Source organism: Meleagris gallopavo, chromosome 3, assembly GCF_000146605.3.
Source record: "Meleagris gallopavo isolate NT-WF06-2002-E0010 breed Aviagen turkey brand Nicholas breeding stock chromosome 3, Turkey_5.1, whole genome shotgun sequence".
Classification (NCBI taxonomy): Eukaryota; Metazoa; Chordata; class Aves; order Galliformes; family Phasianidae; genus Meleagris; species Meleagris gallopavo.
In genome coordinates, this window is record NC_015013.2 from 83,064,839 (window position 1) to 83,086,155 (window position 21,317).

A 21,317-nucleotide genomic window follows, 5' to 3' on the forward strand; every position below is an offset into this window, starting at 1 on the left:
TTTCGGTACCATTTTTCTGTATTAATAAATAAAATATGTTACAGGTTAGAGGGGTGAGGCTTAGAGTAGAAGTCTTCAGTGAGAAATTTTCTGAGGTCCATGTACCTGGAGGGGAAAAATTGAAGAATCACCCACAGTGCTGTAGAAACAACCTCTTGTTTAAGTTCCTCTTGGTCTGGAATACCAAGGCAGGATTCAAGAATGTACAGACAGAGGAGAGAACTATGCCTGTGGTCTCCTGCATCGGATCTAGAAAGTAGAGGCACATCTGTCTGCTGTCTTCTCCAAGCATTTTGTGAATCTGTTTAGAAAGATTCACAAATTGTAGGTTGGTTGATTTCTTTTCCTCCAGATGTATTATCCAATAGGGGAGCGGGGCCAGGGAGTGTCTTTGCACTCTTCTGTTTTGAAAATGAAGTAGTTGCTAAAACAACAACAAAAATGCTTAGCTGGATCCTGAATGGAGCATGCACATTCTCCTCCAGAGGATGGAACTAAATCACGAAGCCCTAGAGCCTGTATTCCTCTGCTGTCAGCAGTTACTTGAAGCCTACTGGCAACGCATGTGTTTTTTTCCTGCTGCTGGTGCACATGAAGACAGCTGTGTACTACTGCTATCGCTGTTGGCTCCAGTGACAGATGTTTGTGTTACATATGTTTTAAAAGTCTGAAATCTACGGGCAGTAGTTTACCATTCTTCCTTTGCCTTGTACAGTGACAGAGCCTGATGGTAAAAACAGTGCGTAGCCTTAAAATTAAAAGAGCCTAATATGAAGCGCAAGAGAGAGAATTCACAGTGTCTTGGTGTATGGCAAAAAAAGGCAATGATGGTGCCTTCTAATGGGATACAGGCACTGTGAAGCAGTAGCAAGTCACAAAGAAGGAAAACCCCTTCCAGTCGTAGCTCAAGAGGAGCATGATCTCTATCCAGAGAGTTGCTGCTCCCTCAGCTGCCAACCCTTAAATGAAGGTGAGGAGATTTGGATCCAGGCAGCAACCCTTCCGGTTACTCAGGTGCTTTGTTTGCACCTGCACTGCCTGGCTTAGCCACACTTTCTCACCTGGTGCTCAATCATTGGTTCAGGCTGTGACTGGCAATTCTGTTCCACCTTTTTTGTTTAAAATTGACAGCTTGGGCTTCTGTTAGCCAGTAGTATAAAGAGATGAATGTTGATTCTTCTATTAATTCATTCTATCTGTCCTTAGCTATTCATTTTAAGTACTGTTATATTTTGAGGCGTGGAGCCTTCCTATAATTTCATGGTATTCTGGGCTGTTTTGCATTTTGTATAGTCTGCTTGGAAAAGAATGATTATTTGAATTGTATGTGTTGGCTGGAGGACAGCTGTTGTACCATAAACCAGCAAATAATTATGTTGTTAGTAACATTTGCACAAAAAAAGATAGCTGTGAAAAATCTTTAGCAATTTTGCTAAGTTGTGGATGTATACCTGGAAATAAAATGAATAATAAATATGAATTCAGGTGTAAGTTTGGGGTGAAATGATTGTCATTTTAGGCAAGTGTTAATATAGGAAGTGTAAAAATAGTCCTGACTTGACTACCCTGTTATTGTAGCTTCTGTTTTAGCACCTTGAGTTCATGGTGTGTAACTCTGCCCTGATTGATTACAGTTTGAATCAGCAGTGAGGTACCTGAGCATAACCAGTTTGATCTCTTACTAGGAAAGAGAAATGGAACTCTTGCTGGTCTTTATGATTTGTTACCCAATTTTCAGGGAGACTTTTCAGCCTAATAGCCCTCTTTCCATTATAAAAAGAGTTCATGAAGTCACATGCACTTAAATTCATAATTATGAGATGTGGATATTCAGCCACCTAATTTTAATGTGATGCATATGGGCCTTTGAAAAATAAAAATTACAGCTTTGAACTGGGCTTTCTGTGAGTAAAATGTGTAATATTGCAAAATGTGTAATCTCTGGGCGGTGAGGGTAAGCACTTGTAGAGAAATGCTTACTGAACTCAACGTGTTTAGCCTAGATAGCAAGGAGATTTAACTACAGCATGCAACTTTGATGGTATGTCGTGGCAGTAGCTATAAGTATATGCAGAGAGTTTAGAATGCATTCCTTAGATATAAATTAGAAACAAGATTAGAATAAAGTTTGATTAGATAACACAGTGGCGCTGCTCCAGCACTTGCAGAGCATTTGATTTTGATGTTGAGCTGGACTGGCTTGTGGAGTGAAAGGTCTGAGTGCTTTGGAGAGCTTGCTGGCTTTGCAGCTGGAGTCTGGCTGGAGGGTGCTCAGCAGATAACGCTGTCCCTGTCTGATGGAAGAAGGAACGTGCCTTGAGTCTCTTTGCCAGCAATCTCCGCTGCCCTCCTGACAACTGAAACAAAAGTAGCAGGGAGGCTTGCAGGGTGAGCAGTGGGCAATGCCATCTGAATCTTTAGAACCTAATATCAGCACTAAAGTTTGATTCTTCTTCTTCTTATAGTGCTGTTGCACTAACGGATTGGTGGAATTCAGGACAGTGAGTTGTGGGGGTGGCAATCAGGATAGATAGTGAAATCTTCCCTAATTTCTCATTTCCTGTTAAGACCAAGTCAGCTGGGGTGTTCTGACTGATCTGTGGCAGTATCTGTCATAAAGAAACATTGAACATGCTGGGTTCCTGCCATGGTGAACTGTAAAACCTTGCATCCTCATAGAGAAACCCACAGCTTCTCATCAGATATACCTAAGGTCTGTTCTGCATTAGCTTCTTACCAGGGCACCGAAGAGATCTTAGCTCACCAGGGGAGTGGGCTAGGAGCAGAGGAGCTGTGTGCATAGGGTAATTGCAGTGTCCAATATAGGGTTGCAACTGTTTTCTAAAGTCAAATAGAACAACCTGTAATGTAAGTTTTCTTTTAAATCTCCTTTGGGAGCTGGGCAGATGAGTAGCTGGCAACAAGGTGGGAGACTTCCTCCTAGCTCTCAATAACTAGAGCTATGGCTTAATCTGCAGGTAGAAAATGTTCTCCAGTATCTGTCAAAGATCAGAAGCAGGGGATGGACAACACTGACGTATATACAGTCCATCAGACTTACCTGTCCATATGTAGTACCTTCAAGGGCAAGCTGTCAGCATGTGTTACTGACAGAAACATTCAGAGTTTTCACAGTGTATATAACATATGTACCTTCATGTGCATGAAAGATCAAGAGCAGGGAGATGACTGTGAACGTCACTGAGACTTAAAGCAGGCTGGCAGATGGGCAGAACAGTCAGGATATAAAGAACGTAGGGTAGAATGTCTTTGCAGATAACATCCCTCTTGCCTGAACTGTGTTCCATCTCTTTGTGCCTTATTTTAATGCATTTCTCAAGTGCAGTAAGATCAGTTGAAGTGTTATTATTCTTTGTCTAAAACTATTTGAACTTAGGAGAGACAGCTTTATTATACTCTTGGTGTTTAACAATGCACTTTTCTTCCCCTAAGAATATGATTTAGGCCACTGTAGTTTCTTTATGTCATGGATATGATTCATTTTGGCCATGGGAGGAGAATGACAGTTACTTGCTGCACAAACCTTTCCTGTGATTCATGGAGTGCCATTTATGTCAGCCTTGAAGGAGACACTTCATATGCATCCTAGCAGGAAGGAAAAAGAGCCTGAACACAGTTACCAGATAGGATATGGAAGTTGAGTGGGAGGGAAGGGAGAGGGGAGAGGGAAATGTTGCACAGATGCCAGAATTCTGTCTGTGTTATCCTTTTACCTACTTAATGGAAAATGGATATGTACCAAGCTTATATATAATTAAGGGAAACATTGTAACTGCAATTGCCATGTTCACAAAATAGTACGGCTTGTTATGTAACTTTTTTGGGTAAATATATCTTAACACTCTTCCTGCCATCTCTGGGATCCATCACTGTTTCATACAGTGTGCAGTTCCTAGCGCTGAGTGATGTGTCTCAGCAAGTTTCAGGTTTGCTGCTAAGCTGGGATGGCCATGGACAGTGCTTTGTCTTAGCTTTGTGCACTGAGAGATTTTTGTGCTCCAACATGCAAATGCAGTTAGCAACTTGAGAAATGTACTAGCTTGCCAAATAGGAAACGATCTTCCTTTATTTGCACACACATGCACAAAATTTAAAGAGCTATACTGTGATTTTCATCCTAAAAATAACAGTGCAGATTGGCTCTTAAGCTGCTCGTAAAGGAGAATTCTGAATTAAATGGCTGTTCCTAATGTTGCATGAGGACTGTGGGCTCTTTCACGGCTTCCAGCTGCATCTCGTGGTTTTCTTTGTACCTGGAAAGTGCAGATAGGAATAAATGGGAGCAGGAGAAGTAGAATTTTATATATCCTGATTCCTGAAGGCAGAAATGTAGTTAATTTCCTGAACAGGTTAGGGGCTTGTAGCTGTTTGTCCTCCAACTGCTGGCAGCACCTGTGTCAGAAGGTAGTGCTGTGCCCGTGGCACCTGCAGTGAGTCCTTGTCCAGCTGAGGGGATGCATAGCAGCGTCAGAATGGGAAAGCAGAAGTGTAGTTAGAGATGAAAGGAGTGACAATAGGAACAATAAAGAAGAGAATAGAAATGGATGTGAATTGCTAAGCACATGTTCTGTGTGTTCATTGATTTTTTCCCTGGCAATTAAAATGTTACTGTCTGATTCACCAGTATTACTCAGTTTTCCCTTATGGCTTGGCTTATAAAATGCTGTCTCAATTTTGATTTCACATTAGCCATGTTTATTGGGGACAATGGGGTCTAGCTATAGCCGTGGATTATACCACACTGAAAGGGCATTTAAGTTTCTTGTGAATTTTTCTGAGGCAATGTGATGAGTCATGAAATACAACTTTTGCAGAAAATATCCTGATTGCCTAATGACTAGGTGCTGGTAGCTGAAATTACACACACTCTCTCTAGTTCACATGAAACCAGGGAAGTGTCCTTCTGAGTAAGCTGTTTGTTCAAGTTACCCAAGAAATGTCAAGGTTTACGGTTGCAAAATAGGAAAGAAGTATGTGTTGGAGGAGCTTGGAAACACCTGCTGTGCCTCGTGGCATTAACTGCACCATCTGTAAAGAAAAAATGCCTCCTGAAATGTATACAGCTGATCATCCATGTGCAATATGCTTTGTTTTGCAGATGATGAAGAGGATGTTAGAAGTATGGAAAATGTCATGTTAGAGTATGCTGCATTGGACAGAGAGCTTAATCATTACATGAGAGCATTTGAAGAAACGATAGATCAGGTAAACTATCAACTTCTGTAAAGGTTACTAAACTATATCCTTATTTAACTATTGTCCTGATACAAATGCTACATCAAAGTGCTATAGCTGGAAAAATAGGCCCTTGAACAACACTGAGATCAGCAGTCCAGCTGTTCACCCCTAATGACACATCTGTGTGCTGCTGCTTTGCACACAACTCCTGCAGCAGGGGCAGCACAGGGGGACCAGGGCACTCAGCGCGGCTGTGGGTGCTGCCATGGCTCCAGTGGTGGCAGCTCTGTGCTGTGAGGAAGATGGAGGTGGCACGGCGAGGGAGGTGGCCCATTTCAGGGACTACTAAGTGGCTGTGACAGCAGAGGGACTGACGATGCCTGATTTCCACTGCCTTGCGGCCCACGTGGGTTTGCTGATGCTTAGTAAGGGTGAGTTTGTTAATTGTTCTCCCACTTTGCCGCCTGAACCCTCATTTTTGCAAGAGCTGATGCATGTCAGTGTTTTCAGTGGTTTCCAGCTCAGTGCACGGCAGTTGCACAAGAGGTGCTACGAACCCAGCGGTGCTTGCGCAAGCTCCTCTCCAGCGAGCTGCACTCATCAGCGGACACCGCGGCCCAGAAGAGGCCCGGGCCCGCCGCCTCCTCTCGCCGCAACCGCAAGGGGGCGCCACGACCACGGCAGCGCAGGTACAGAAGCAGATCCAAGCATCCAGAGAGCGCGTTTCATTTCTGCCCGCTGCCTGAGGGCAGGAAGGCCCCACAGAGCGACCTGCATAGGCTGGATCGATGGGCTGAGGCCAACTGGATGAAGTTCAGCAAGCTATAGTGCCAGGTCCTGTACTTCGGTCACTACAACCTCAGGCAACGCTACGGTCTTGTGGCAGAGTGGCTGGAAAGGATTTGAGAGTGCTGGTTGACAGCTGGCTGCACGTGGGCCAGCAGTGTGCACGGGTGGCCAACAGCATCCTGGCTTGTATCAGCAATAGTGTGGCCGGCAGGAGCAGGGAGGTGATTGTCCTCGTGTACTCTGTGCTGGTGAGGTGCACCTTGAGTACTGTGTTCAGCTTTGATTCCCATACTACAAGGCAGACATGAAGGCCTTGCAGTGTGTCCAGAGAAGGGCAGCAAAACAATGAGGGATCTGGAGCACAAATCTTATAGGGAGTGGCTGAGGGAACTGGGATTGGTCAGTCATAGAAGAGGAGGCTCATGGGAGACTTATTGCTCTCTACAACTCCTTGGAAGGAGGCTGTGGCAAGGTGGGACTCGGCCTCTTCTCCCAGGTAACAGTGGTGGGACAAGCAGGAAAGGCCTCAAGTTGCACCAGAGGATGTTCATGTTGAATGTTTCTTCTCAGAACAAGTGGTGAGGCATTGGAACGTACTACCCAGGGAAGTCTCTGGGGGTGTTCAACAACTGTGTAGATGTAGCACCGAGGGACATGGTTTAGTGGCATGGTAATGATGGGCTGATGGTTGTACTAGGTGGTGTTAGTGGTCTTTTCCAACCTTAACGATTCTGTGATTCATGAGGGGAAGTTTAAACTGAACATTAGGAAAAGTTTTTCTGCTGTGTGTACAGTCAGACACCAGAATGGGCTTCCTAGCAAGGTGGTTGATCCCCTGTGGCTCTCAGTGTTCACGAGGCATTGGGATACTGCCCACAGTAGTGTGCTTTGAATTTTGGTTAGTCCTGAAGTAGTTATGTTGTGTTGGAGGAGCTCTGAATAACCCTACCAACTGAACTGCTTTACTCTACTCCTACCCTATCTTACCCTACTCTATCCTATCCCAATGCTTGGAGAACTCATCTTTCAAAGTAACCCATTTTGTTATCTGCTAATAGACACTCAGTGTCAATTCTACAGGGACTTCTCTGGAGGAAGCAGAAGCATGTCCCTAATTTCCCTTCAAGAAATCTGTGCTTCAAAGCATTAAGGCATTGGAGCATGTCATGTTGTTTGTTAGTTTTCTTGCTCTTTTTAAAACAAAAGGAGGAGAGGAAAGCTATGCAGCCTTGCGCTAGTTCTGTTCTGAGAAATGGCTGAATTTTTTGTTTTGTAGGAAGGTTTTCCTTTAAGTTTTAAGCATCCTGAGTCAGATGCTTGGCTGAAGAATAACCATTCAAATAATCAAATATTACATGTTCAAAAGGAGCTGGAAAGTGTGTCTACATCAGCAAATGTTGGACAGCATACGCACTGTACCTCATGTAGCCTTTAAATATGTATTTCAGTGTACGTCACTATAGCTGCCTATACTTCTTAGGAATGGGACAGCTAAGAATTGTTCCCTTTTATTGGAAGTATTAGTGATTTTTAAAGCTTTCCTAATAAAACATAACACAGTCCTCACATTATTAGAGATTAATGGTGTATAACTGAAACATGGTAGGTTTATATTTTAATTGTAAACTGTTAACTAATTGATGCGTTGTTGTTGAAACACTATAATAAGAATTTTCAGTAATTTCATGTTAGGAGTATAAAGAGGGAGAGTATATAAAGACCTGTGCCTTAACTAGCAAAGCGCTCAAACCCTGCTTACTTAATATGCATTTACTCACAGTCTTCAAGTTATCCATGGGCTGAACTGCTTGCTGAAGCAGCAGTAACATGGGCCTTGGTAGGTCAGTGATACATGCATGACTTTTATATTATGCATCAACCTGCACCCTTGTAAAAATAAATAAATAAAAATCCTGGAAGGTTGATTTTCTTTTTTTTCTTTTTTCTTTTTTTTTTTTCCTTGCTCATTTAGCTCATTTATATTGTGTCAGAGATCCTTGCTTGCTAAAACAAGCTCCTGTCTTGTTTGTTCATTCCTAAAACTTTAAATGTGCAGCTCCAAGACATTTAGCACATGTAAGGGTCTGTATGGATTATAAAGCCAGTGAAGGTTGATCTCAGCCTCTCGCCACACTTCTCCTATCTCTGGGCACAACTTCACTGGGAATTTTCTGTACTTTCCACTGCAAATATGCTGAGCAAACCTTTTGAGTGTAAAGAGAAATAAATGTGTATAATCTAGAACGATATATATGAAGTAGAACAAATACATGAATTGTTCTCTAAATAGTAACAGCCTGTGCTTTATTCTGGAGGATAGCTGTATGCAGTGCCTTCAGAACTGTACAGTATATTTCCAGTTAGCTGTAAGAAACCAATTTCAAATTTGCTTTTGGGAAACAAAGATACTGTTGCTGAATTTAGGGCAGCACCTGGAGGTAGTGTAGAAAGGGTTGGGTTTAAAATAGCCTCTGCTGGCTTGCTCCCTGGTGCCATCTGAACTCCTTGCCTGAGGGCATTCTGCGGGAAGCTGCAGCAGGTCATAGGGTTTCATAAGCTGACTGCTTTTTGTATACTGTCTTAACAATGTTTGTCCCAAACTGGAAAACGTGCTTTATCTAATTACTCTGTGAGTTTGTCATCTGTCATTTTATCAGATCTGTAGTTTCTTCAGGCAGCTGTGAATCTGAATGTGGGTTATATTCTGTTTTACCTTCTAATCACCTGCTTGTAGTCCATGTCCAACTGGAAGTTAGAAAGGTAAGGAGACAGCATCAGTTAAAATTCCAGATTTATTATTTCATTATGCATACGTTTAAATGATTGTCAAGCACGTGCTGCACAAAAGAAGTATGTCATCTAAATGACAGATAACTAGCATGGGGATACAGCTACATGTTCTTGAAAGCTGAGTTTTGTTGGTTTGTACTGCAGTTGGTAGAATGCAGAAGGTGAAATGTTATCAGTATCCCATTCTGGTTGAATCAGCCTCCCGCTGAGTAAGAAATGAGCAATTGAATCACAGTGTTTCCAACAATAGGCTGTGGGAAACCCTTTGTCTGTGGAAACTCCCCGTGCCACTGGATTTTCTTGTACCTGTGGAATGACTGGACTCCTACTGCTGCTGCCTTTTTGATTTTTAACAAATATATTTTTAAAAAGTTACCTAACGTTTGGGTCCTTTCCAAGCATAGTCAGGACAATACTCATATTTTTCATGTAGCAACAGCAGCAAGAGAAGACTGATGGGGCTGGAGTATGTCTTGCTGACTGCTTTAAATGTGGGAGTGCACCAGAGTGACTGGGACCCAGGCTGACTTAGCCATCTCAAGTGTTCTCTACCCTGGGAGAGCTCCCATATGCTCAGTGCCAGCATATTGTGCCTGTTCTCTCGTTGCTTCCTAGGTTAGAAAGGGTGTTGGCTGTGGACTCCCATTTCTCACTCTTCTTTTCAAGCATTTGGCTCTTTGAGGGGCTGCAAGAGCTGGGGTAAAATTTTCTGAAGTTCCCAGATTTCTCTAAATAAAGTGAATCACAAGATATTCTAGATCTGTCTAGAAAACAGGGAAGACCTAACTAGTTCTGGTAGTGTAGCATTATTCCTGCCTCTCTTTTCTTCTATGCTCCCATCTCTCATTGTCATCATTAAATTTGGCAGGAAAAGAGAACCTGGCATTTTTCTTCGTTCTGCAAATGAGAGGAGCGTTGAGTTTGGTAGTGGCATTGCTGGCAAGGTTGACTTAGTTCTTCCTGTTACAAGTTTCTGCTTTGCCAAACAAGCATTTGTCTTGCTTATATCGTTTCTTCCTTTTGCTAAATCTCAGTGCTGTGAGGAAGTTTGAAATCTAAACCTGAGTGATGTGGAAGAAAAACATAAGAGATGTATTTAAGAAAAATTTAAGGCTCATACTTAAGGAATGGCTGAGAACAGGAAGAGAAAGATAGAAGGGTAGAGGGCGTGGGCTTAGGAAGTCTTAAATTCATGTAGAGGGATCACTAAGGCTTGTGAAGATTGAAAGAATACTCAGAAAGCTGTTGTGTTAATTTAGGGGAAAAAATAGGAGGGGAATATTAGAAGCTGTTTGATGCTTTGGTTTTATCCCTTCTTTCACAGCTTTCCCATCCTGTTTTAGGTGGGTGATTTATATCAGCCTGTCAGTGGCTGCTGAAGTATGTCACCTTTGCTTTGATTGCCCTTCATGGAAACCAATGTGAGCACTTGAGCTCAATTTGTTAATCAAGGATGGTTATGGTTTGAACACAAGAAGCGAATTACTACTTTTTTTTTTTTTTTTTCCTGGCTTTTGTCTGTAAGGGAGCATACAGCTTGCATAGGTGTGAATCCTGCACACGAGTTGAAGTCTGGATGCTCCATTCAGTCCTATGTGATGTTATGTTTTTTCAAGTGTTCAGTCTTCCCTTGACAAAAATGAGCAGCACTTGTGTTTTGTCTCTACAAAATAGGCAGGGAGTACTCTAAACTCTTGACATTTGTTTTGTATTTTTGGTAATAGTTCCCTTTTAGACCAGTGACTTCATTGCAGGGGATGGAGGAGATGTTTGTTCACTTTGTCAGTATTGTACAGCAGATCACTTTGTATAGGGATCTGTGCTCTATATGGCCCAGAGCGAATGGGTTTTAATCCTGCACAGCATTAATTCCTTTCAGTGATGCGGGCGGTCTTCATTCCGAGAAGCAGCTTCTAATTAACTTAAGTACATGTGTAGAAAAGGAAAGGATCCTATGTAAAACTGTACTGTATGGGAAAGTCCGTGGGCTTTGTTTGACACAGAAACTGTTCAGAAGAATTCTGATTTTTTTCGCTTAGGACATAATATTCTAATGACGAGGGCAGTCCTCTCTAGTCTGAGAAAAATGATAGAGATCTGAAAGTATCCTCAGTGACACCTGCTGCCTATTAACGGGCAGGGCTGTGCCTCAAAATCAGATTGTTGCTTTGTCTTCTGTAGGGCTAAGTGGCAGGATGACTATGAAACCCTCATTTTTTATATATATATAAATTCAGGTCTCTGTGGCACTGCACAGTGATTGGCAATGTGATAGCCACTGAAGTGCTGTCACTGAGACTGTTTTTGACACAAAACTTCTGAGGGCCCCTCTGGATTTGACGGAGGCTCAAGAAGCAGCCTGGTTTGGCACTGATACTTTCTTAATGAGCATCTTGCTTTTCTTTTTCTTCTTGCTGCACTGTCATGATAGTACGTTTTAGGCACAGGTGATGTCTGTAGCTGTAACTGTGACCTTTACTATTCCAGCTGACTTCAGAGCATTTGTACTGTTTGAAACGTGCAGTGCATCAGTGTTTCTTAATTCACAAATATTAAATGCTTGTCCTGACAATTTTGAGTTGCTCATTTCCTCCTCCTCTGCTACACAGACGCTGCTGAGAAAGATGTCTCTGAAGTCTGCTCCCATGGAAAAAGCTTCTTTGGGCTGGTGGGAAAAGTGAAAAGAGCTCTTGCAGTCCTTCTCTACGTTTATTCTGACTCTGCCATTGTAGAAGCCGATGAATCTGTCTTGAAGTTCACCTCTAGTATACTGAACTGTACCATCGGCAGCAACAGGTCAATCCTTTGGTGAAAAATGCACCATGGCTTTTCTCCCATCAAACAGTGAATAGATTTCTAGGGAATTTCTTTCAAACTTCTTATAAACTCTTTTTTAACATAGAATGGCCATTATTTTGGTACACTGGACGCTAATTAAAATTGCTCTTCGCTGCTGCTTGTTGACTTGCTGTCTATAAGGAAGCCATTTCAGACTAGTTTATGGAAGCTTATAGGCTTCTTATAGAGGAAACAAAGTACGGACACTGTGCCAAACGCTTCTCACGACTCGGGCAGGCCAACAAGAAGGAAACAGTATGTGACTGTAGTTGTGCCTCCGCATAGGTATAATGCCATAAGGCTTAATAAATCTTTTGCAGACACACTTAATCCTGGCACTTCATGGCTTTGGAATTCTTTATCATTTTTATGTTTATTCTTTGCAATTCCTTTGATGTAGTTTATAATCAATAGCGCAGTGCTTGTAGTCTCCAAACAGCGGTTCAGACAGTATTGCCCTACTGTAGCTGTGTACTTAATTCCTGCAGAAACTGGGACAAAGATGCATTTCAACACGTTTCTAGTGTTTACTTTTTAATATTTGCTTTACCTTTTGTGTCTCTCTCTATGTGTTGGGCTAAGCATTTGATAAAAGCCGATTTTTTTTATTTTCCAAGAGTTAGTAATTCATGTGTATAGTTCATTACAATACTATGTTGAGAGCCCACATTTAAAAAGCCGCAGTAGAAATACTTGTCTAGTAAGCAGTATATAAAGCTGTAGGAGTAGTGTTCTTTGATTTATGTGGGTTATACAGCACATCTTCAGTAGTGCCTCGTAACAAGCATAAAAACATGCCCTGCTTTTTGGAGTCTTAACCCTGGAAGCCCTTGCACACGAACATCTGTATGTTTGACTTCTCTGCGGTGACATCTGTCAAGCTAAACATGTTCTTAAATATTTGCAGTGTCAATTCTGTATTGCTGAAATGTGTCTTGGCTGTGTGGGTAGGGGTGAAGCAGCAGGGCCAAAGCTGGTTGCAGAGTAAGGATTTGGGTGAAAAGAAGTGCTCCTTGTGTGGAGCTGGGACCTCCATAGATGGGGTAGCAGCAGTTGGAGTGATTAGAACAAATCTGCAAAAAAAATCTCAGGACTCCATCTTAATTTGAAATCTGTATTTGTTGTGATGGGCAGTGGTTTTGTCCTGTTGGTAGTAGCAAACTAGCCTGGGATGAAGGAAGGCTGGATACTATTTTCAGGTCTGCTAAGAGCTTGTGTGGTTGACCATGACAAATTGCTTTGCTCTGTGCCATGGGCTACAGTCCTGTGTTCATTAATGCCACTTTTGTGCAGTACCAAGCTGCCTGGTAGTGAGTTCTCATCAATTAAGGCAGATCACAAGATACCACGCTCCTGCTGGCTGCATGCTCCTTGCAGAAGGACGGACGCTACGTGGTGGGTATAATTCAGTGCAAAATTAGAATTGGCAGAGTGAGCTGTGCTTCATCAGTGCATCAAGCAGCTGTGGTGTTTTTGATCTTGTTCTACACATACTGAAACTGAATTTACTATCTAGCCCAACCACGATCTCTGTTTCCACATCTGTGAAATGTGAACGGTATCTCAGTCTGTAAAGAGGGTTGTTGTTTTTTTCTATGTGAAGATTTCAAAGCAATTTGCGTTTAGCTTTGTTATGATTTTATTTTAACGCTAGGGATTGTAATTGGCAGTCTGAACTGTTTCTGGGATTCCAGAGGATCAGAACAGAGAACAACTGAAAGTCCCTGTGGTTTGAATCCCTGCTTTTCTAGCAGTGTCTGTGTTTCAGAGGTAACATGAGTTAATGCTGTCTGGCTGAGCTTACTCTAGTGGAGGGAGATAAAATTATGAAATGTTCTATTGGGTAGGTGTTGAGGTAGACAGCCAGTGCAAATTAAAAGGCCATCTTCATCTCCCATCAGGGATTATTATTTTTTGTTGTTGATGAAACCTATTGCTGGAAACAGTGAAGTTGATCAGCAGTGAAAACAGTCTTTCAAATTAACCACCTCATCTAGAAAGCTCCTGCTGACAGCACAAGGATTTAAATGCTGGGGCCACTGTTGAGGGGAACGCTAAGGGCTGAATGATTCTCAGCAGTGGGGGGTTTTGACTTGAAATTAATTTCTCCTGTTAATTGAACACACCCAATTTGATCAGTGTCTTTGGGGAGACAAGTTTGGAATGTTTTCCATAAAATGTCTCTCTCCAAATGTTCAGTATTGTTTTAATTAGTATAATTGTTTCCAGATAGTTTGTGCGTATTTTAATATTCCTCCTCCAAAGTTTAAATGTTAGACGACTCATTAAAAAACACGTGCGCTCTCCTTGTATGTTTTCCTGACCTTATCAATAAAAGTATTAAGTTTCACAGATCTTCCCTCTGCTAAACTCAGCGGCTTTATGATAAATCACATACGAAGTGTTGCTTACAGCATTAATAAATCACACTTTTTTTTGATGCTGATACTACTGTGAATTGTTTTGTTTTTCTTAAAGAATGTCACTTAGAAAGATCTGTTAGAAGTTGTTACTCTCGTTTGTAGCTTCCTCATAGCTTATGTTATTTGGAAGTTTGGTGAGTTATCACTGCTGCATATCAGCAGGAGTGTGCATGTAAGATACTACATGTAGTTCACAGAATCAGCAAGGTTGGAAAAGACCTACAAGATCATCCAGTCCAACCATCTGCTTAGCACCAATAGTTCTCACCAAACCATGTCCCTCAACACAACGTCCAAATGTTCCTTGAATATCTCCACCACCTCCCTGGGCAGCCCATTCCAGTGCCTGACCACTCTTTCAGAGAAGTAGTTCAGAAAGTACTGTATTCCTGTGACTTCGTAATATGCATTGTATTGAATGTTTATCCCTTAGAGAACTGCATATTTAATGCCTTTGCTAAAATGGGAAGAACTGAAGGTTTGTGGAGCATTTTGTTGTTTTCTTTAGTGTTGGGAAGTTAAAAGCAGCTTTGTGTGGTTGCTTTTATTTCACTAAATGATGACTTTCTCAGGATTTTCAGCGCTTGCGCTCAGCCTGTTCTGCAAATGTTGAACTGTCTTTCTTTCTCACCTTTCTCTTTACTCCTGTTGATGGGAGGTAGTGCTTGGAAAGGAAAAAAAGAAAAAGCATGACTTCTTTGTGGTTTGCTGCAGTATGCAACTCTGCCTACTTTAATGCCTATTAAAATTAGAAATATATACTGCTTAAAAGTGTACATACATGTAATTATCTTTCCAGCTTGAGATAGATAGGTTTCAGGGAAGACCCAAATCCTGCCAGAAATCAATACCAGATGGCACAGTATCTCCCGACTGTGGTCCTGCTGTTGATAACCTACTGTGGGTTACAAACACAGCACTTGATAATAAAGGTTGGCAAGCTGAAGTAATTTCTGGGCTCTCATCTTATTTAGCTAAGTGCATAACCTGACTAAGCTGAAGCATTTATTTTATCCTTTGATTTGTGCATTAATGTTAAGGACGTTTTAAAAGGCACTATGCTCAAAACTTCCCTGTGAAGTGTAATGTTCACATTAATGCTAACACACACTGCACCTGATAAATTCCAGAAACACACAGAAATGAAAAGTTTTGTGTGTTGCTATTGTTAATTCTGACTTTTTTTTTCCAAATGTTTGTGCCTTACTGCATTGCCGCTGCTTCTGTATGAACATTTCACAGCATTCGTTCAACTAGATGTTCATCCTTTGTTCAAAGCTGTTACTATGCTATTTTTTCCCTGGCAGTCTGTTGTGTGTAGAGCAAGGCGAGTATACAAGGGTTTCTGGAAAGATGGCAGCTCTCGCAGGGCAGTCTCACAAGGTGTGGTTTTGTGGTGTGTGGTAATTGTTGTAATGATGATGTGTGGGCTGTGAATGAAATATTTCTCCATAGATATTTTTATGCTTACTTGAAGGTGATTAAGGGATACAGGTAAAGGCCAGCCTGTGCTAGGGGCAGTTTGGTCCAGTTCAGTAAAACGGTATTGAAACAGAGGGTTTCTGGACTCAGCTATTAAAATCCCTGCTGTGCCACCTTTACGCTCCCTAAAACAATCCCCCACCTTTCCCATCTTGCTCTGTTAAACTCTACTAATGGAGTCACAGCCCTCATCACCGCCTCTTCACCCAGGAGTCATAGAATCACCTAGGTTAGAACAAAGCTTCAGTATCACCAAATGCAGCTATCATCCCATCACTAAACCATGTCCCTTAGTGCCATCTCCCATATATCTCTTTCAAGTACCTCCAGGGACACAGACTCCACCACTTCCCTGGGCATCCTATTCCAATGCTTGAACACCTTGGTGAAGAAATCCTTACCAGTGTCCAAGCTAAACCTGCTCTGGTGCAACTTGAGAGCATTACAGCATTATACCTGAGAAGAGTCCAACACCCTCCTTGCAGCAACTTCCTTTCAGGTAGTTGTAGATTGTTGACCTCTCCCCTCAGCCTCCTTTTCTCAGCACTAAAAAACCTCAGTTTCCTCAGCTGCCCGTCATAATTTTTGCTTCCCGATCTCTTCACCAGCTTTACTGTTGTCTGCACAAGCAGCTTGAGTCTGCACTCAAGCAACTCATCATCTTATAGTGAGGAACCCAAAACTGAATGCAGTATTGGAGGTGTGGTCTCCATGAGTATAGATGAACAAACCCTTCCCGTGTCCTGCTTCTGATGCAGGCCAAGATGCTACTGACCTTCTTGGCCACCTGGGCATGCTGCTGGTCATGTTTAGCCAGCTGTCAATCTGTACCGCAGGTTTTTTTCTGCTGGGCAACTTTCCAGCCACTCTGCCCCACGTCTGTGCTGTTATGTCCCAAGTGCAGTACCTAACATTAAGACTTGTTGAATGGTACGCGATTGGACATGGCATATTGATTATATTCGTTTTGTTGGGCAACTGCACTTTCTCTCTCCCTGCTTCCCCCCTTACAGCCTAAGGATTTAGAATCCCTTTCTTCTCCTCCTCTTTCAACCAAGACTGGAGCTGGCTGTTACTAATCTAATGGCATGCACTTGGAGAAGGCTTACAGAAGCATTGGCTCTTCCCCACCCACAACAGTGCGTGATATCTCCTGGCAGACAAAATCCAACAGAACAGTAGAGATCCTGTTGAGCAATGTCTTACAAAAATCTGACCTACTAGTACAAAAATCTGACCTACTAGTCAGATTTGCACAGTACTGTCCTAGTCAATTATAGCGATGTATACCTCTGCTAACGCTGGGTGAGTTAATTAGTCCTGAAGGTAGCTAGTCATCCTCTTTAATCTACCAGTTAAGTTTGCATATGCCTGGCCTCCTTCATCAGTCAGTCTTAAAAACATATGTACAGACAGATGTCATCAACCAGGTTTATACACACAGCGTAGAAAACTATAGTTTTAAAGTGTATTAGTGCCCCAAATGAGCCGCAATACTCATAAGTTCTTTAAATCGTTCTTTTTAGTGCTTTTTAGTCTGTTAATTTGTTAACAGAAGAACAATTTTTTATGGTAAGTAGAAAATCCAGATAAAGTAAAAAGCACCCAGAGGATCACAGGTGTGGCTTTACTTCTGTTCGAAGAGAAACTGTCAATTATTTCAGATAAGAGATGACTATAATAGCATTATGTACAGCCATAGATGGAACAGAAATGCTTATTCATTATGTGTCACATCAAAACAAAGGGCCCTTTAATGAAATTATCTAGCAACAGCTTTTAAACCAGAAGAGGAAGTAGCATTTTACACAGTGAATAATTAAATTGTGGAATTAATTACCACAGGATGTTATGGAGACCAGAAGCATTAAAGGGTTCAAAAATCCACTGGGCAAATTCATGGAAGAAAGAACCACTCACAGCCATTAGATACAAATACAGTCACAGACCTGGGAAATCCCTAATGTGCAGGTTGCAAGGAGTAGGGGAAATAAATGTTGGAGAACAGCTGAATATCTTTTTATTCGTCACTCTTATTATACTCCTTCTCCAGGTTTTTGCTGCTGCCTGTGTTAATGATGGGAATGTGCTAGATAGATCTTTAGTCTGATGCACTACTCTCATCTTTATGCAATAGAAATCAAACTGTGTAAAAAATACAGAACATACACACACTACCACATCCTGAAATTGCTGTTGGCTTTCTGGCTGCTTAGTTTTAGAGGAATAACATTCACACTGCTTCAAACCTATTTGGGAACATAGTTCTATCTAAAAACTACTTTTTGCCTCCAAAATTGTAATATATAGAATGTTTTCAGGGTATCTAGAAATTTATCTTTGTGTTCTTGCTCTTACATTTGATGATTTAAAAAATAAGTAAATGAACATCTCCTGCTCAGGGCATTGTTACATAATTGGAAAATTCTTAATCTGAAAGTTCACTGCAAATCCGTATCATATAAAACCACACAAACCATTTAATAATTAAGTAACAGCAGATAAAATCCTCCTTGAAGTTAGCAAAGCTACACCCACGTGGACCAAAGGAAAGAGAAGCCTTCAGCTAGATCCTTGTCATGCAGCCAGTTTTCTCCCTTAATGCCCAAGAAAAACTTAATAACTTGTTCAAAATTATTGAATCAGGTATGTAACATTGATGAGAAATGAACTACAGCTCTGGGTCTTACAGGGCTGCTTAGACATGACGGAATTCCAACTTCAGTACCTGCTCTGATCTAAGGCACACCGCATGGGATGAAATGTTCTCCTGAGCAGTTAGGATCCATACAGTGTAGGTTTTCTACTTATTTTAATAGATGACACTCTGAAAGTTTTAAGAATACTCTTTGAGATTCTTGGATCAGTGAACATAAAAATGCCTTTTATATACTTATTAGCAGTGTTATACACTAGAAAGGTGGTCCAACCAGGATTATATATGTGATCAACAAAGTTCTGGCATGGTTGCATTTTACTGAAGAAAACAGAGAGCCCACAAAGCATGTTATTTATTTATTTATTTATTTATAAAAAGAAAGTATTAAGTTGATTTTCAGAAAAAATATGTTTTTATACCTTTTCATTTGCTGAGGAAAGCTTGGGTCCACCATTTTGTGACTGTTTTGCAAGTAACTTTTGCCTTCCTTCAAACTCCAGTTTCTCCATGTCAGCCTGACCTCAGGGAAGGTTCTGTAACAGATCATCTTGAGTGACAACACAGAGCATGTGCCGAATGACCAGGGGATCAAGCTCAGACAGTATGGGTCACAAAAAGCAGATCCTGTTTGACCAACCTCATCTCCTTCTATGATTGAGTGACAATCCAGGTGGATGAGGGAAAGGCTGTTGATGTGGTCTACCTAGACTTCAGCACAACCTTTGACACTGTCTCCCACAGTATTTTCCTGGGAAAGCTGGCAGCCCGTGGCTTGGACAACTACATTCTTTACTGGGTGAAGAGCTGGCTTGAGGGCTGGGCCCAGGGAGTGGTGCTAAATGGACTTACATTCAGCTCGTGACTGGTCATGAGTGGTGTTCCCCAGGGACTGGTATTATGACCTGTCCTCTTCAATATCCTTGTTGATGACTTGGATGACGGCATTGAGTGCACCCTCAGTAAGTTTGCAGATGACACCAAGCTGGGAGGAAGTGTTGGTCTGTGTGAGAGTAGGATGGCCCTACAGAGGGATCTGAACAGGCTAGATCACTGAGCTGAGACCAGTGGGATGAAGTTCGAGACAAAGTGCCTGGTCCTGCACTTTGGCCGCAACAACCCCAGGCAACACTACAGGCTTTGATCAGATTGGCTAGAAGTTTGTGTGGAAGAAATAGATCTGGTTGATGCTTGGCTAAACATGAGCTAGCAATGTGCCCAGATGGCCAAGAAGGCCAATGGCATCCTGTTTTAGCAGGAGTAGGGAGGTGATCACTCCTCTGTACTTAGCACTGGTGAGGCCTAACCTCAAGTACTGTGTTCAGTTTTGAGCGCCTCACTGCAAGAAAACACTGAGACCCTAGAGCATGTCCAGAAAAGGGCAATGAAGCTGTTGAGGGTCTGGAGCACAAATCTTATGAGGAGTGGCTGAGGGAACTGGGAACTGGGAATGTTCAGTCTGGAGGAGGCTGAGAGGAGACCTTATCACTGTCTACAACTTCCTGAAAGGAGGTTGTGGTGAGGTGAGAATCAGATTCTTCTCTCACATAACTAGCAATAGGACTAGCGAGAATGGCCTTAAGTTGTGCCAAGGGAAGTTCAAGTTGGATGTTAAAAAAAGTTTCTTCTCTGAAAGAGTGGTCATGCGCTGGAACAGGCTGCCCAGGGAGGTGGTTGAGTCCGTTCCTGAAAGTATTCATGAAACATTTAGATGTTGCATTGAGGAACATGGTTTAGTAGGGAATATTGGTAGTAGGTGGGTGGTTGACTGGATGATTTTGGAGGTTTTTTCGAACCTTGGTGATTATGTGATTCTATGATTCTATTCTTTGATTCTGCAGTAAAGTGTTTTGCCAGGTACTGTCTGCCAGTTAGATGTCAAACTAAGATTTATCATAGGTGTTACCCTCTCAACAGAGCAATCCCACTGATTTTCAATCTACTGACTAGACCATTTGATTATATTCACCACTCTCCCCATGTCTGCCTAACAGGTCATTTCGTCACGTAGAGCAATCAGGTTGATCAAGCACGATCTACCGATTGTAAGTCCATCTTGATTAATGCTGATTGACTTTTTGTTTTCTGCATGTTTGGAAGTGCATTCCAAAAGGATGTGGTACGTAAACATTTCAGGGACTGAAGTGAGGCTAACTAGCTTGTAGTTGCCCCAGTCCTTTCTCATGCCTTTTTTAAAGGCAGAGATAGCACTTGCTTTTCTCCTTTTCTCATAGAATCATAGAACCATAGAATCACAAGGTTGGAAAGGACCCACAAGATCATCTAGTCCAACCACCTTCCCATTACCATTGCTACCACAAGCACTAAACCATGTCTCGTAGCTTCTCATCCAGATGCCTCTTGAACACTGCCAGGGATGGTGACTCCACCACCTTCCTGGGCAGTCCATTCCAGTGTCTGACCACTCTCTGAGAGAAAATGTTTTTCCTTATGTTATGGAACTGTCCTGATAGTTATGTTTTTTGTAGGTAACTGACAAGGCATCTTGGAGTCACATCAGCCAGTTATCCCACAGTATTCTTCTAGAGAAGGTGGCAACCCGTGGCTTGGACAGCTACACTCTTTGCTGGGTGAAGAGCTGGCTGGAGGGCTGGGCCCAGAGAGTGGTGGTAAATAGAGTTAAATCCAGCTGTCGACTGAGCACAAGTGGTGTTCCCCAGGGGTTGGTACTGGGGCCTGACCTGTTTAATATCTTTATTGGTAACTTGGATGAGGGGATTGAGTGCAACCTCAGTAAGTTTGCACATGTCAACAAGCTGTGTTGATTTGTGTGAGGGTATGATGGCCCTACAGAGGGATCTGGACCAGCTAGATCATTGGGCTGAGGCGAGTGGAATGAAGTTCAACAAGACAAAGTGCCTGGTGCTGCACTTTGGCCACAACAACCCAGGCAACACTACAGGCTTTGATCAGATTGGCTAGAAGTTTGTGTGGAAGAAATGGACGTGGATATGTTCATCAGCTGTTGGCTGAACATGAGCCAGCAGTGTGCCCAGGTGGCCAAGAAGGCCAATGGCATCCTGGCTTGTATCAGAAAGTGTTGCCAGCAGGAGTAAGGAGATGATTATTCCTCTGTATTCAGCACTGGTGAGGCCACGCTTTGAGTACTGACAGCGAAG

General features: G+C 42.2%; 1 protein-coding gene across 2 annotated transcripts in view; it reads left to right on the forward strand.

Annotated features, from left to right (window-relative positions):
• NSMCE2 (NSE2 (MMS21) homolog, SMC5-SMC6 complex SUMO ligase) overlaps nt 1–21,317 on the forward strand; it is a 125,557-nt gene that overhangs the window by 19,860 nt on the left and 84,380 nt on the right. For both annotated transcript variants that reach the window (XM_010709295.2, XM_003205277.4), the window contains exon 2: nt 5,120–5,226. In XM_010709295.2, the coding sequence (XP_010707597.1) occupies nt 5,120–5,226 (107 nt within the window). The remainder of the gene's footprint in view (nt 1–5,119; nt 5,227–21,317) is intronic.